This window comes from Rhinolophus sinicus, chromosome 15 (genome assembly GCF_057876585.1).
Source record: "Rhinolophus sinicus isolate RSI-liver-muscle chromosome 15, RSI-T2T, whole genome shotgun sequence".
Classification (NCBI taxonomy): Eukaryota; Metazoa; Chordata; class Mammalia; order Chiroptera; family Rhinolophidae; genus Rhinolophus; species Rhinolophus sinicus.
The window spans coordinates 104,774,439-104,791,831 of NC_142515.1; the positions used below are offsets into that span (position 1 = coordinate 104,774,439).

Genomic DNA, 17,393 nt, shown 5'->3' on the forward strand with positions numbered 1-17,393 from the left:
AACATTACATTATTCAAAGCAACAATCTAAACTTGAAGTATTTAAAGCAAAAATATCTTACTATTTTAAAACATAAAATAGTATATATACCTGATGCTATTAAAATTAGGTAAATTAATAAAAACTTTTAGTTCAAATTGGTTCTATACTATGAAATACGTAATTGGATTCAGAATTTGAAGAAACTAACTCAGAACTTGAAGACATTCTTAATCTATTGAGCCTGAGCCTTTGATTTTAAAAACTGAATTCCTCTTATATTCACATAAGACTGAGAAAATTCACAGAGAATACTTATTTCTCAAGTTTTTACTTGGTAAGAATCATGTATATCATGTGTGAATTATTTCCATCTCGCTCTGAAGAGATGGTTTAGCTAATGAACACTGGCCTATTAATATAGCAGACAACCAACACTTAATGAAGATGAAAACTTCATCATGTCTGTAACAGTAGGGTGACTGATAATATTATTAGGTAACTAATCACTCAGAGACTTTAAACTTTCATGGATGTCTTTTGATCTACTAAGGAGGTATAAATGGAAGCATACATGTTGGCTGAAGTCCAGTCCCTGGGCACCTAAGAAAGGATAAATGAAGAATAGAAAATTGCACCAATCGTTAATTGCTTTCTAAGACCTTGCCTCCCTAACCTTCAAGTTTTCAAAGAAGTCTGCTTTTCATTGTTTAATATCAGATCTACCACTGTACCTGGAAAATGTACTATTTTTATCGAAATAATTGTGACTATTATCATTCAGGGTTAAAAAAAAAAAATCCACACAATATGATGCATTATTTTGCTAATTATTCTTGTTTTGTACTGCTTTAGCAGAAGGCTGAGGAATACAGGAAACTGTAGAGTAATCGGGAGTTAAGTTATAACCCTGCGCCATACTTGAGAAAAGGTTTGATTAGGTATAAACAGATGCACAAAGCCCCCAAATGCTTTCCGATCTCTGTTAGGCTTTATTGCATAAGACCAATCGGCTTCCCACTAAAGGTCTGATTTGATTATCGTTATTACTGCGGGCTAGTGGCTACTTAGTCTAGAACTTACCTTCAAAATAGAAGAATGACATATGCACTCGATTATCATTTATTCGTGGCACTACAGATATCCATAAAGATATACTTATTATTTTATAAAATTACATAATAGGTCTTTTAACAATAATGAAAACAAGACCTGAATTCTTTTGTTCACCTCTGTAAGGACATCAGGTGTGATTCCATAACATAAATACCGACAGCATAGCCAATGAACACTATTACTATGAACTGACACCAGATTCTCTAGTATTAATAGTTGCAAGGCCCTCACCGGGCCTTCCCCAACCCTCCCCAGGAGAGCTTTCACTTTTCTGAACCTGCAGTGATGACAGGAAGGGTGATGGAACTGTCTTTCTGTGCACTCAGTACGAAATTGGTATCTTCAGGTGAAATCTATTCAGCAAGTCAAAGACAAAAACAAAACTCAAATTTCTAGAATTCTGAGGGCACCTTTATTTTTGTTTTGGAGTCAATACCTTATACAGTATTCACTTATTTGTCAGGCACTATTCTCAGAGATCTACAGAAATTAACTCAGAAATTCTTAAACTTTTTGTGCCATGGACTTCCTGCCACTCTGGTCTGGCAATCTGGTGAAGCCTGCAGACTCCACCAGTGTTTTGAATGCATATAATAAAGTACAAGAGATTACGAAGGAAACACATTACACTGAAATACAGTAATACCTGTGCTCTTTTATCAACGCATTAAGCAACAAGATCTAGGAGAAAGTTAATAACCACCAAAATTTCACAGCAGTGATGAATACAAATGATACTTTGAAATGTGGCCACAAATGCAATGTGATATCAGTACTGCTGGTGACAAAATAGTTACTGCAAATGCTCTCAGGAATTGCAGCCTGTTTCATAACTGAGAGAAATGCTAAATTCCAGTTAGAGATTAGTAACAATTAAAGATGTAACATTTTTCCCATGCAATTTCCAAACACAGAATTCTATCGCCTTAGGACTGAAGAGTCACTGTATTAACAACTCATTTAACCCTAAGACAACCCTATACGGTTGATGGTCTCATTACCCCCATTTTACAGATGAGGACATGGAGGCAGGGTTACATACTGCACGACTGCAAACTAAGTGAACTAAGTGTGCATGCACCACTGTCCCGTCGGTGGTGGAACCCTCACCTTGATGGGGGGTTTCCGCGTGATGTGGGAGACGAGGAAGTTCATGGCAATGTCCTCACAGTTGATGTATTCATCCACCATGTCTCGGATGGCCTGGGGCATCACGTAAGAATACAGGTAGGCATAATACTGTCAGGGGTGGAGAAAGAATCACACTCTGTTAGAGGACACAGTTCTTCGGCATTCAGCAAAAATATGCACGGATCTAGGAGCTGTTAGGAAGCTGGGGGTGGGGTGGCAATCGCTGGCATTTAGGGAGTTCGGCCAGGGATGCTCAGCACCCTCCGAGGTGGATCTCCGGCAGTGAGGAATTCTCCCATCCAGTCTGCCTTTATCAACCCCTCTGAGAATCCGAATTTCTTTTAATCTCCTGGTACCTCAGTGATTTTGCAACAATGTAAAGATTGATCAAATGAGGTCAGACACTGATTCAGTTGAACAACATTCTATCTCTGACAGTGGCAATAAGGGATCGCCTGGTTATCGTCTCAGACTTCTCAGCAACTCACTGAAATATCCTTCAGTGCCTCACAGATTCCAGAATCTGATCACTTGTCACCGTCACCACAGGTGACTCCCTGCTCCGAGCCGCCATTCTCTCTTCACTGGACTATTCCTAGTTAGCCACATAGTCTCCTTGCTGCCGTACTGTCTTCTGTGTAGTCTTCTCAGCACAGCAAAGCCATCATGTTAAAACACAAGGTCAACCGAACGTGTCACTCCTTTATTCTAAACTCAGTGGCTTCCCATCTCACTCAGAATAAAAACCTAAGTTCTCAAATGTCCTGCAAGGCCCACAAAGCGGTGTGCTGAAGCTGGCTCACACCCGCTAATAAATGCTGATTTTCTAGAATTCTGTGAAACTCTTTAGGAATTTTTTGAGCCGGTTATGAAAAATAGCCAATACTAAAATTATACTCACATAAACTTAAAATTAAAATTGAATGTTATTTTAAAAAATAACACCTAAATCTCATCAACTTACTAATTTGTTACATATTACTATTATTTTACTGTTATCTTGAGGTTCTTTATGTCTATCATATCCATATGGTGAAAATACCAGCCATAACACTACGTAACTGACTGTCTCTTCCCAATTCCATGTTTAGCTACTCATGTTGATAACTTAAAATCAGCCACAGAAGAATATTTACACCATAGGATGGGCAAATACTATAAAACAGGACACTTGTTAACTGTGATGTGTTGCCAATATGCTGATAATGAATGAAAAGGTCAGATGCCCAATAAAACTGATTTACATATTTTATTACCGTAAATAGTGGAATCTATAATGATCATAAAATTGTTGTAGCACACAGTGGTTTGCAGGTTATCTTGAGGCAAAGTACTTATGCGATGGTGAACTTAGAAGTGAATTATAGCTGTCCAGTCAAGATGGCGAAGTAGGTAAACGCTGTGCTCACGTCCTCTCATAACCACATCAAAATTACAACTAAACTACAGAACAACCATCACTGAGAATCGCCTGAAGTCTAGCCGAACCAAAGCCCTACAACTAAGGACATACAGAAGAAGGCCCCTTGAGACTGGTAGGAGGGGCAGAGATGCAGAACAGGCTGGTCCCACACCCACATGTGACCATTAAAAATTGGGAGCGTTAGCTCAGCTGTGGATGTCGTCCCCCCCACCCCCGGAGGAGCGAGGGGTCCCATCCCCACACTCCAGTGCTGGGGAGAAGAGTCTCCATAACTTCTAGCTGTGAAAAGCAGCGGAGATTGTGTCTGAGTGAGACAACAGCGGCTGCAGCCCAAGCGTTCCTCATCAAGAGCCTGCGCACGGACTCCCTTGCTCTGAGCTCCAGCGCTGGGGCAGCAGCTCGAAAGATGCCAGGGACATACGGGTAGAAACTGAGCTATCTGGCTTCAGGGCAAGGGCTGGAGAAGCAGCTTTCTCTCGGATGCAGGAGCTGGTGGAAGCCATTATTTCTTTGTTGCGCCCTTCCCCTTCCCATTGTGCAGATGCCATATCTGAGTCTCCATCAACCTGGCTAACACTGTTCATTTGCCCTGACCTGGTGATTCCCGGAGACCCCGCCTGACCCAAAGTTTGGATGTTAACCCAAGCCACTTGCAGTGGCTTTTCCGTACAGACAGCCTGTCTTGGCTCATACTACAGACTTTCCTAAAATCTCTCAAAGGTTCACAAAACCCATACAAGCAGCACCTGGTTTCTGTGTGCCCCATACCTCTTGCTGAGCAGCCCTAAGACTGGCACAAGCCACAGCCGGTCTCAGTTTGCAGCTGGGCCTCTTGAGGCACCTACAAGCCCAGGACAGGTGGATTGCTTTGTGGCTCACACTAGGCAGGGCACAGGTTGTAGCTGAACTTGGCCTGTGATGGAGCCCTTCCCAGGAGGCCCTGTGAATGGGCACACCCATAAGGCATCTTTGGACCAAGCCAGAGCATCACCCAGCAGCCTTCAAGGACAGCACACCCTATTCAACAGACTGGGCAGGTGCCAGAGCCCTGCTAAAGCGAATCCTGCTCTGTAGGGTCAGCCCCTGCACAGCAGCTCCTCCACTGTGGTCACAGCCAGTCCTCACAACCAATCAGCCCAAGGGTCAGTCCCTCCCATTGGCATCATAGAAGATGGAAATTCTAGTCAGTTTTAACAAAATGCTACCAAATTGGTGGATGAGTATCATGACTTAGTAAGCCCAGCAATAAGGGATTTCACCAGGGATAGTGATTAAAACCAAATATCAAAAATAAGCTTAATTTAGAAAAAGGACCTCTGACTTACCATAACACACAGTGTCAAATCAAGATTTTCAAAAATAATAAAGCATATTCAATCACATTGCTTTCATTAAAATTTAAGGACTTAGTGAGAATATTACTTTAAAACTTCATTCTACCTTTATCTCAACCTTATAAAAATTTCTAGAAGTACAGCAGTACACATATCTAAATATAATTTATAAATAATATGTACGCATATTTGCGAGGTACAAGTTCAAAAATTTTTATTGATAGGCACTTACAATGAAAACGTGATTGCTCCAGATTAGGGAATGACCTACTTAATTGCTTTCAAGAACCAAACAAGTAAGACAAAGTGACACTTTTTTTAAAAATGGGTGTAGGAAAAATAAAGAGTCGTGGGGCAAATAAGCACAAACATGCCCACTTCCAGGGAACAGTGACCACAGCTCCAGCCTGCTGGTGCCAGGCAAAAACACTGCCCCAGTATGACCTAATCTTCATTTTCATTAAGGTCCAGGACTCGTTGTAAAATCCTCTGGTTTTTAAAGCCTGGCAGTGTATGAAACAGTACTGGGGGCTAAATAAACATTTCTGTAAGCCCGGAAAGTTTAAGAGCTGCTAGTTTGTAACCTCTGCTCTAGCTTTTCAAATAGAAGAAAACCTAACTTTTATTAAGTAAATGATTTATTACTTGAAAGTAAAGGGATCTACGGAAACTTTTAAAAAGCAATCAGAGAATTTGAGAAAGCATGTTTCAAAAGAAAAGCAAATTCTCAAGGTCTGAGTGTACACTGCTAAAATTGGTGGCTCTTTCTCAGATGTGAAAATAACTGACTCCTAATTAGGTTTGCTGCCTCAGCCAGATCCTCTCTAACCCTACTTACAATCCTCAGCCCAACCACAGCCCATCCAAGCTTGGAAAATAAGCACAGGGCAAGGTTCAAGAACGGGATGATCATATCAGCTTCACACATTACATTTTAAAAAGAAAAGCAAAAGCTGAAAGTTTAATGACTTCTTAGGCTGGTTCAAAACGTCCCTAGTAAGATGATTTTCAAGGTTCTATTTGAGATGCCTTGCAAGATGCCACCATCTGAAATATGAACTATATGAGGGACAAAAGATTTGAGGGAGTTGGGTGGGGTGAGATGATGAGCTTTGGGGCAGGGGGAAGGGGGGGGAATTCAGTTTGAAGTACCACAGGGACATGCAGGCATGTCCTGAAAACAATATACAAGCACAGATATCAGGGAAGGGCCAAAACTAGAATATAGATACAGAAATCATCAACTTGTAGGTGCTGAGAAAAGCCACAAGACCTTGAAAGTATGAGAGAACATCTAAGGAAAACACAAAGTAAGAAGAGCGTTAGATAGAAGCTAACACCCTGGGACACGTCAGCATTTACGGGGAAGACAGTGTGGGGGGGGGTCTCCTACAAGGGCAATGACGATGCCAAGAATGACGGGCCGTGGCAAGCGATCAGGACGATGGGCCAGGTGCCCACATCCCTCATGAACGTGAGGGAATGGTTACAGGGTTGGTAGCTGGCAACAAGACAGGTGCCATGAGCCTCAAATAAGAGTTTATATAACAGCTGAGAATTATGTCATTGGTAAGCAATGAAGAGAGTTCTGGACACCTTCCCTGCTCAAAAGTACAAATCTGGGGAAATGAGTAGCCTCGATTCTGGTTCATGGAAGAAATACAGGCCGGGCTAAAGACGAAAGTCAGGTTTTAATCAGGTCAAAGAGGCAGATGAGGTGCCCTGTGAAGTGGGGGTGGAAGCGAGTGGCTACCTCAGAACAGGGACCCTGAGAGCGCAGAGGAAGACTGGAGAGAGCAGACACAGAGCAGCACCATCCAACAGAAACAGAACGTGAGTCACGTGTGTCATTTTCAATTTTCTAGAAGCCACATTTTTAAAAGCAAAAGAAACAGTAATATTCATTAGTGATATATTTTACCTAACCCAGTGTATCCAAAATAATTGCATATCAATATAAAAAAAATGACCGATAGTTTACATTCTTCCTTTCATGCTAAGTTTTCAAAATCTAGCGCAGTGTGTACTTTACTTACGGCACATCTCAGTACTGACCACACACAGGTCAAGTGCTCAGTGGCCACATATGGCCAGTGGCTACTCTATAGAACAGACATAGAATAGTTTAGTGGTAACAGTACAGGAGAAGATTAACAACTGGAGGGGTTTACAGTTTGGATAATCAATGAAGATCAGGATGTGAGGCATGATGAAAGTTACAAGCTCTAAGGAATCAAACAGAACGTACAGACCCACAGCAGACAGGCTTACAGTGGAGCTTGGCACAGTGGTGGGTAGCCTGAGTCCAAGAGCACCAGTGTCAGCCTTCCAGGGACCAGGCCACATCTGGAATGGCAATATTGAAACTGGATGGTAGTTTAGCCCAGCGCTCTCAGTTTTACAGAGGGACAGCTAATGCCCAGAAAGATGGACGATTTTCCTAATGGCCTACATGCAATTGTACAGGCATCCTTCTCATCCGGACGTTTTATTCCACAGTTGCTCTAAGTATCTTGATCCCGGTCTTCAAAATTAGCAATAACTTACTTCTAGCATAGAAGGGATACATAAGAAGCACGAGGCAAGCTAACTTCAGGGTAGCATTCACTGCTACACAAAGGCTCAACTCGCACCAAGTTCATGCCATTCTTACCCAAAGTTTTCTTACCTTGTGAAAGAAGGCAGCGCCTGTCAGCACCATGGACAGCTCACAGGAGTAGTTGGAGTTGTAGAGCCAGGACTGATGAGGGATGTCCCACGCATGGTACCGGCCAGGGAAACCCACAATGCGGTCCCGTGCTTCTCTCCACACCCTTTAGAAACACAAGTACATGCACACACCTCAGTACAAAGCCTTAAGATTATCAGAAACTTTTAAAATTACTGTCTGTACCTTGTGGGCTCTGGCCCTTAGGCTGTGACTTCTTTCTTTCTCCTTTTTTTTTTTTTAAATAACAAAATAAGTCATAAGCCAAAGAGGATAAAAACAAATAAAGAGTGTCACGTGTAGCTTCCTTAATAAGCACCTGCTTATTGTTCCTCAAATCCTGGCAGCCAGCACCCCTCAGCCCTTACAGACAGACCAAGCTCCAGAGTGGAGTGTGTGCTGCAATCGGCTAAGGAGCAGGAAGAAGATAGCAATCTTTATTTCCATTTATTTTTAATCTTATTTAATTTCTTAAGAAATTGTTTTTAATGAGCATGATACATTAGTACAATAGGATTTGTATATGATTTACGCATACTGCATACTTAACTTCTCTTTTACTGAGAGGGTATACCATAAAAGAAGCTTAGGGACCACTGCTCTAACCACAGGAGACGCCTGGAGTAAGCTGCAACAGCCTTAATTCCTGATTGGAGCAGAGCTGAGGGAGAAACCTGAACCATGAAAAGAAGAGGTCTACAGGACCATACAAATGACAGATTTCATAAACGCAAGAAACAAACTGAGAATTCAGTATGTTTCCAGGATAAACTTATAGGTAAGGTAGAGCACATAAAATCAGTTCCCCAGCTTCCCAGGATAAAATCGTAGAGCTGCAAGCATTTCTGCTCCACAGACCCGACAGCGCTGTAGAAGTGCTTCAGGAGTCCTGTAAACATTGCACCATCACCTCCCCACTCCACCCCACCCCCAAACGGGGATTTAAACTACCTGAGAAACTCCCTCATCGCTTCTATGGAACTGCAAGTCCTAAAACACATGATTTCATTTCAAAAGAGTTCCTCTCGCATTAAGTTTGAAAGTAAGTAATCTAGTCCATTAGATGAGAAACCACAACTTCTATTCACAACATTAACAGCCTATTCTAGATGGGCTTTCTGCCACCTCCTACCCAAATCCTTACCTCTATCTTAATTTATCTCCTAAAACTGACTCCGAATTACTAACCTAAAATGCTGTAAGACGTTTTCATAATATGTCATATCTAGGATGTAAGGATTGCTAGTAAGTACCACTGGCATAACCAAATGTTATATCAACACTCCTAAAAATTCTGATTCTAGGGGCCGGCCCGGTGGCTCAGGCGGTTAGAGCTCCTTGCTCCTAACTCCAAAGGCTGCTGGTTCGATTCCCACATGGGCCAGTGGCCTCTCAACCACAAGGCTGCCAGTTCGATTCCTCGAGTCCCGCAAGGGATGGTGGGCAGCGCCCCCTGCAACTAAGATTGAACACGGCACTTTGAGCTGAGCTGCCGCTGAGCTCCCGGATGGCTCAGTTGGTTGGAGCGCGTCCTCTCAACCACAAGGTTGCCAGTTCGACTCCCGCAAGGGATGGTGGGCTGTGCCCCCTGCAACTAGCAACGGCAACTGGACCTGGAGGTGAGCTGCACCCTCCACAACTAAGACTGAAAGGACAACTTGAAGCTGAACGGGGCCCCCTCCACAACTAAGATTGAAAGGACAACAACTTGACTTGGAAAAAAGTCCTGGAAGTACACACTGTTCCCAAATAAAGTCCTGTTCCCCTTCCCCAATAAAATCTTAAAAAAAAAATTTAAAAAAAATGTCTGATTCCAGGCATTCTTCAAATGCCTATTGCTCCTACTGGTCCTGAAATAGCAGAAGAAAGAAAGGAAAACTGAATATTTCAATCACCTGTTTTGGCTGATTTAAGTCACTATAATACAGATAGTTCTTAATAAAGCAAAATCTCATTTGCTGCACAGTATCAAAAGGTAACATATCTAATTTGTTAAAGGCTGTCAACCATGAAATGGTTGACAGGGTGTTAATTATCTATTACGTAAATAATAAAGAAAAAAATCAATGTGGAATTACTGGTACAAGATAAACTCAACTTAAATAAAGGCTTAAATAAATTCCTGGGATGATGCATCAAGAGTTTTAGATAGTATGGTCTAGATGGATATTGGAAAGTCAGGCATTTAAAAATATCGATTATAAATAATGCTACCAATTTGCATTTAAAAGGGTTACACAGAATCATTTCCATAACATTATATTCAAACGTATGCTGCACTAAATATTTTTAATCTATGTGCTGCATCATAGATCATGCTTTGGCATACCTTCCCTTTAATGAATTATTCTTTAACTGTATTAAAAGTATAATTAACTACCTATACACTACGTTAAGGGAAAAGTTTCAAAGGTAATTTCATAGCTCAAACTTAAAAACAAAGAAAATTCACTGGATAAACATAACTTCACCAACTAAAGAGAAATTTTTAAATAATGAAATCAAGATACTATTCCACAAAGAATCTGAATCATGACTAATATGCTGTTAACATTTCTAATTTAAATACTATCACCTTTGAAATAAGTGCATGAATTCTACATTTTTGTGGTATGAACTATGGCACATTATTTACCACATTTCCATATTAGATATTCAGTTAAGTAAAAAAAAAAAAAAAAAAGTGTGTGTGTGTACGAGGTCAAACAATTAAGTTCGTGAACTAATCCTAGAAAAACTGCTACATACCTCACTGCTGAATATCAACAGTCACCTTCAAAGTACTCCCCTTGGGAAGCTATGCACCATTGCCAGTGCCTAGTCCACCCTTCAAAGCAATTTTAGAACTCTTTTTCTGGAATGGTCATCAGAGCTGTCATCGTATTACCCTTGATGTCCTGAATGTCATCAAAATGCCTTCCTTTCAATATTTCCTTTATCTTTGGGTAAAGAAAGAAGTCATTGGGGGCCAGATCAAGTAAGTAGGGAAGGTGTTCTAATACAGTGATTTGTTTACTGGCTGAAAACTCCCTCACAGACAGTGAGCTGGTACATTGTCGTGATGCAAGAGCCATGAATTGTTGGCAAAAAGTTCAGGTCGTTTTCATTTAACTTTTTCACGGAGCCTTTTCAGTACTTCCAAATAGTAAACCTGGTTAACTGTTTGTCCAGTTGGTACAAATTCAGAATGAATAATCCCTCCTGGTATCAGAAAAAGTTAGCAACATCGTTGCAACAAGTTCATGAAATTGTCACAACTTGTATGTGGCCTTTCATGACTGACTGCTTTCACTTGGCCCATTTTCAAGGCTCACCCGTGTCGTAGCATGGAGCAGTACTTATTCCTTTTTATTACCAAATAATATTCCATTGTATGGATACATTTCATTTTGCTTATCCATCAGTTGGTGAGTGTTTGGGTGGTTTACACTTCTTTTGTTTTTGTTTCTTTGACAACTGATTTTTTTTGTGTATGGCAAACAGATGTAACCTAAAACTTACATTTTAACATTAAGTATACAGTTCAGTGGCATTAAGTACACTCACATTGTTGTACAACTACCACTCATCCTTCTCCAGAACTTTTTCATCTTCCCAAACTGAAACTCTGTACCCATCAAACACTAACTCCCACTCCTGCCTTCCTCCAGCCCCTGGCAGCCACCGTTCTACTTTCTGTCTCTGAATTTTACTTATGCCTCATGCAAGTAAAACCGTATCATATTTATTCTTTTGTGTTGTTTATACTTATTGGTTATTATAAACAATGCTGCTGTGAACATTCATGCGTTGCTTTCTGTATGGATATATGTTTTCAATTCTCTTGGGTCCCCTTTACCTGTTCCTTAAGAACACGTTTGCCTCATTTTTTGCTACATGAGCTGAAGTCAGCCAAGATCTATGTTACCTTTTGCCAAAAGGAGGAATTTTTGTCATACCTGCCCTTTCCTTTTGAACCTAGGTCTGTTTCATTCCCATTCAGGTGAAATAAGAAAATTGGGGAGATTAATAAAACTTAGATCAGGGTGATAAAATGTTAGGATGTACAGCCAGAGATAATTCATAAGTTCTAATAACTAGAGGCTAAACCTCAAATTTCCAATGATTGTAAAGAAAGATATTAAAAGGCTTTCCATTATTCTCTCACCAGAAATCTGTTGACAAATGGAAAGGTCAAAAGTCTTCCAAAATCAAGAACCATAGAAAACAGCAAATGACAGCTATCTTAATAAACTCCAAACTCATCAAAGCAGGACTCCTTATCTAAATCATTCTTGGGATCTAGAGGTGACTAGCAATTCACCTGTTAACATCCCCTGCCTCTGGTCACAGCTCCGAGTCCTTTCACATGCTCTAAACTGCACGTGCTATGTCAGAAATACACCGCCCGCCCCCCCCACCCCCCAACAGCGACAACTGTGATGGCCAAGACCATTTGTGGAATCAGCACATGGCTTTCCTCCTTTCTTATAAACAGTAGAGTGCCCTGGCTATTTGTCATCATGGTACAAAGGCACATACTCCAGTTTGGTGGGATTTTTATCACAGCTAACAACACACTCTTGCCTCCATAATTAGTAGGATGTCAAAGGAAATGGGAGAGGTTGGGTGGAGAAGAGGAAGAATACATATTCTAATTTCTCAGAAACGTGTGAAATAATTCTTTTTAAATGGATTTGAGACAAACGCAGCAATACAGCTGCTGCTCCTTTCACCTGAGCATCTGCACTTATCAAGCTGAATGAAAGGAAGCCGAAAGCGAGGCAGGTGAGGTTTTCAGTGAACAGAACAAAGGCACAGAGACGAGGTCTCCATCCTGGATCCATACTTAATTTGAACAAAAGCTCCAAGAAAATCTACTCCAATGATCCTCAAGCTATCTTTGGTGAAGAACTAATTTTCCTGATTTTTTTTTAATTAAAAAAGTTTATTATTCGACAAAGAAACCAAAAAACATACAATGGAGCAAAGACAGCCTCTTCAATAAATGGCGCTGGCAGAATTGGAAAGCCACGTGCAAAAGAATGAAACTGGACTGCTATCTGTCACCCTGTACCAAAATTAACTCAAAATGGATCAAACACCTAAACATAAGACCTGAAACAATAAACTGCATAGAAGAAAACATAAGTACTAAACTTTAGACCTTGGGTTCAAAGAGCATTTTATGAATTTGACTTCAAAGGCAAGGGAAGGAAAAGCTAAGCTAAATGAATGGGACTATATCAAACGAAAAAGCTTCTGCACAGCAACAGAAACCATCCCCTAACTTATTATGGATTATCACTTCTGTAAAATACAATAAAAATGAATTGCATGGTTTCTTAAATATGAAACCAAAAACACAAACAACCAAAGAAAACCCAGATTAATTAGACTTCATGAAAATGAAACTTTTGTGCTTCAAAAGTGAATTTGTGCATTAAGAAAATGAAAAGACAACCCACAGGAGAAAATATTTGCAAATCTTACCTGATTACGTGACTTGTACCTAGAATATATAAAGAACTCTTACAACTCAATAATAAAGAGACAAATAACAATGGGCAAAGGACATGAATAGACATTCTCCAAAGAAAATATACAAATGGTCACTGAACATAAGTAAAAATGCTAAACATCATTAGTCACTAGGGAAATGCAAATCAAAACTGCACTGAAATTCCACTTCACAGCCAGGAGGACGGCTGTAACAACAACTACTGCCCAGGACGTGGAAAAATAGGAACCCTCATACACTGCTGATGGCACTATGTGAGCTTGGGGCAAAAGAACTTGTGGTTTTTGCAATTTTTTTTCTAACTTTTTAAATCACAATTACTTTTGCACCAACCTAATAAAATGGTACAGCCACTCTGGAAAACAGTTTATCAGTTCAAAATGTGAGTTGAACAAAGGGTTAGCATAAAATCCACCAATTCCACTTCTAAGTGTGTGTGTGTGTGTGTGTGTGTGTGTGTGTGTGTGTATAGAAGAGAAAGGAAATGTTCATACAAAAATTTGTACATGAATGTCCACAGCAGCATTATTCAGAATAGCCAAGCAGCAGAAATGACCGTCTGTCCATCAGTGGATAAACGTGTATTATATATCCATACAAATGAATGAAGGCCTGATACATGCTACAAGATGGATGAACTCTGAAAACACTATGTTACGTGAAAGAAACTAGTTACAAAAGGGCACATATTTTACTGTACCACTTATATGAAATATCCACAATCAGCAAATTGATAGACTAATGGTTAGTAGATTAATGGTTGCCTAAGGCTTAGAGGGCTTGGAGGGAGATGCTAATGGGTACAAGGTTTCTCTTGGTGGTGATGAAGATTTCTAAAATAGATTGTGGTGATGGTTGCGCAACTTTGTAAATATATTACAAACCACTGAATGGTATATTTAAATAAGTGAATTGTACAATGTATGAATTACATTCCATAACTGTTACCCCACAGTGAACTGCAAGATAAATGATCAAACACTTGGGTGTCACAGTAAATGTCAAACTGCTTTAAAAGTGTTTAAATGCTTCCCCTCAGTTTTAGTGCCTCCCTCCATGGGCCAGCATACCAGTCCATGACGTACTACTTCCCTGCAACGTTCCCTCAGGTGGGGTAGGTAAGCCCCGATAAGAACTACTCAAGAAAAGGGGACAGTTTAGTGGCTGAGTGGAAGTTCTGGAGTCAGACAAACCTGCGTTAGAATCCCAGCTCTGCCACTTACTTCCTAGCATCATGGCTTTGTTTTCTGGGATCTCGATTTACTCCTGTGTAAAATGCAGAGGACTACAACTTACACCACCAGGTTTCAGGATTAATGAGATAAACCAGACCAAGTAGCCAGCTAGTCTCTGGCACACAAACGGGCGCAACAACTGCCGTGCACGATAACCACCTTCTCCTCCTCCTCTCCCTTTTTTCTCTTGGATCTTTGCAGGCAAACCCATCTTTCCCCAAATCTTTCAGGCCCCAATTTCGGGCACTGTTCCATTGCCCCAATCCACACAGCCACGTGCTGCTTCTGCCTGCCTGGGAGTCAGTCCCCACTCTCTAAACACAAGACCCGCGTGTTTCCTTCAGGGAACTACTACCCTTTGCCTCCACCCTCAGCCCATGTGGATTTCGGTTAAAGGACGATCTCCTCGCAGCTCCAGGTAACCCTGGTGGAGCCAATCACAAAATTCCATCTCGCTGGCCTCAGAGGAAGAGCCTATGAGATATGAGAGCAAAGGCAGCACAGAGGAAAGCAGGACCCACAGAGGCAGGGAAATGGAATGCTCTGACATCACCTAAGACCCGGGACCCGGCTACGTCTGCAGTGGCCCTCACTACCGCTAAGGATTTCTCCGCTACTGTGAGCCAGTAAATCCATCTGGCTGCCTGAGTCACGTCTGACTTGGTTTCCTATCACTTGCAAATGAAAGCGATTCTTGATGGAAAATCAGCTCCTCACCGAAACCCAAACATGATTTCATCGTGGCGGAGATGAGCGTCATCGTCAATAGACAGGATGGCCTCGGTCTCGATTTCATTCCAGGGCAAGAATCGATTATTCAAACTGTTCTTCTCGGTACGGACCACCTGAGAAAAGGAAGGGAGACACTAAGATCAATGCCACCTCACAGAACGCAAAAGCAAAACCGCCTTTAGGCCGAAGAAGCCTGGCGAAACTTCCTGAGCGATTTTGCCTGGTTACATACCACTTGTAACATCTAGCACATAACTTTCAGGAAGAAAAACTGCCTCATCACTTAGGAAATGGATAAGAATTTCACATTTTAAGCTTTCTTCATCTGCTAACTAGTTTTCTTGTGAAACAAGCTAAAGCTGAGGATTATTTTGCATATGCAATAAACAGTCTAGGGAAATTAAAAATAACTTTCCCAAGAGGACACAAGGTGGCAGAGTAGAACTGACATTACGATTCCCAGCTCCGGAATCCCCCCGTTTGTTCATAAACTTGAAAACCAAACTCAGAAATCCCTTGAGTCTAAGTCACCTCTGACCAATTTTAAAGCCTTTTTTTTTTTTTTTTTTGGGTATATTAAAAAAAAAAGACCGCCTATCCCATTGAGGTTAATTCCTTCACCTTTGTAATCCCTACCTACCCACAGCACTAACTACACATACAAAAGCTTTTTTCTTTCAAGGTGTACCTAAATTCAGTAAAACTAATAGCTTCTGGCGACAGCAATCCCAACTCAAAGAATCGCCATCCAAAGTGACCCATATATGCAAAGCAGTATTTTCTTCATAAAACAAAGATCAGTGCCCAAACACAACATTATAATTATTAAAAATTTTATTTAAACCATATCTCAGATAAGCCGTTTACTACAAGGGAGGTAGTCCGTGTCATTCACCTTGACGACGATGACCATGCAGTCCTTTGATAGCTCGTTTTCTTTTTATGGCGTCTATCTAATCAATCCAACTCATGAGACACCATCATATTAGTCTCAAAAACCAGAAACAAAGAGAACTTCCTGAGGAGTCAATTCTTTAGAAAACCAGGATGGGTCATCTTACTTTGAACAAAATGTTTCACTTGTACTGAGGATAACCTCTGCCTCCCATGATGAATGTAATTGTATTCGGGGTCTAAAAGTTTATTAACGGTTTCAAAGGTACTTCCATGACCTCCCGAGTATTGTCTCTTCAGCTTAAAATACTCTCTCCTATTCTTCTACCAAAATGACTCTCCCCCTGGAGACCCAGCCCGTCAGATGCCTCCTGCCATTCACTGCCCCGTTAAAATTAATCACTTCTGTGTTCCTAAACCAGTGTCCTTCTACTTCAATTAATTCATTCTAGCACACTCGGAATCCAATTAGCTGAGAGCTGGAAGGAGATCATCCAGTCCGACCTCTCACTATTAATACATGGGCAACTGGCAAGTGGCAGAGCTAGACTCTAATGCCTACCTTCTAACTCCAAATCAGTCTTTTTCTGCTAATCTTACATTAAGTTTATAATCCTCATTAAACCAAAGCCCCATGGAAAATGCATTATTAATTTGTGTACCATCAAGAAAGAAAAATCCTGCTAAATAAGAAAGAACATGAAATAGTTTATCACTTACTAAAGAGCTTTTTCAGACTTTGCCTTGGCCCCAAAGGAGTTCCTCCCCAGGCGAGACCAGGAGGAATGTGTAATAGATTTGCTGCTACACAGAACAGATGTCAGAGCCAAGCGATAGACACAGAAATCCATCTTGCCCTGCAGCACATCTGACCAGGAGAAAAATCCGTGACCTCGTAGCTCAAGTCCCCCGAGCGCAGATTCAGCAGTGACAGAACAAAGGCACCGAGGCCTGGGTCAGGACAAAGAGAGGAGCCAGCAGGGCAGCCAGCCACGCACCCACCACAGTAGCTGCCAGGCTCTGTCCTCAGGAAGGGTGGGAGGGTGGCCAGACGTGGCAGAAGCTAAATGCCAACCTCAGCAATGGTAAAATGCCATCTATCTTAAGATGCATCTGATTTCAGAGATGTGAAAATGTAAAATAATGTCCACCTCAGAATCAATGGACTACGGTAGCTGTTCAGTCAAATGCCCTCCACAAAACTACCCTCATCACTCATTTTACTTTCCTAACATGCTTAGCATTCCCTTAATACAGAACAATCCTGCCGCTCAGGTAACCAAAGCTCCCCCTCAAATCTAGCGGTGAATATACACACCCTGAAATCCAGCAGTGAATACAC

General features: G+C 41.2%; 1 protein-coding gene across 12 annotated transcripts in view; it reads right to left on the reverse strand.

Moving 5' to 3' along the window:
• The window catches only part of EXTL3 (exostosin like glycosyltransferase 3), a 114,992-nt gene that overhangs the window by 18,629 nt on the left and 78,970 nt on the right, over positions 1 to 17,393 (reverse strand). For 9 of the 12 annotated variants that reach the window (XR_016019056.1, XR_012498153.2, XR_016019059.1 and 6 more), the window contains 3 exons: positions 15,143 to 15,270; positions 7,652 to 7,796; positions 2,206 to 2,334 (listed from right to left, as the gene is read on the reverse strand). Coding sequence is in view for 5 of the 12 variants with exons in the window: in XM_019733110.3 (XP_019588669.2) it covers positions 2,206 to 2,334; positions 7,652 to 7,796; positions 15,143 to 15,270 (402 nt within the window). In the remaining 7 variants the exon portion in view is untranslated. The remainder of the gene's footprint in view (positions 1 to 2,205; positions 2,335 to 7,651; positions 7,797 to 15,142; positions 15,271 to 17,393) is intronic. The other 3 variants (XR_016019060.1, XM_088792547.1, XM_088792548.1) reach the window with 3 other exon arrangements.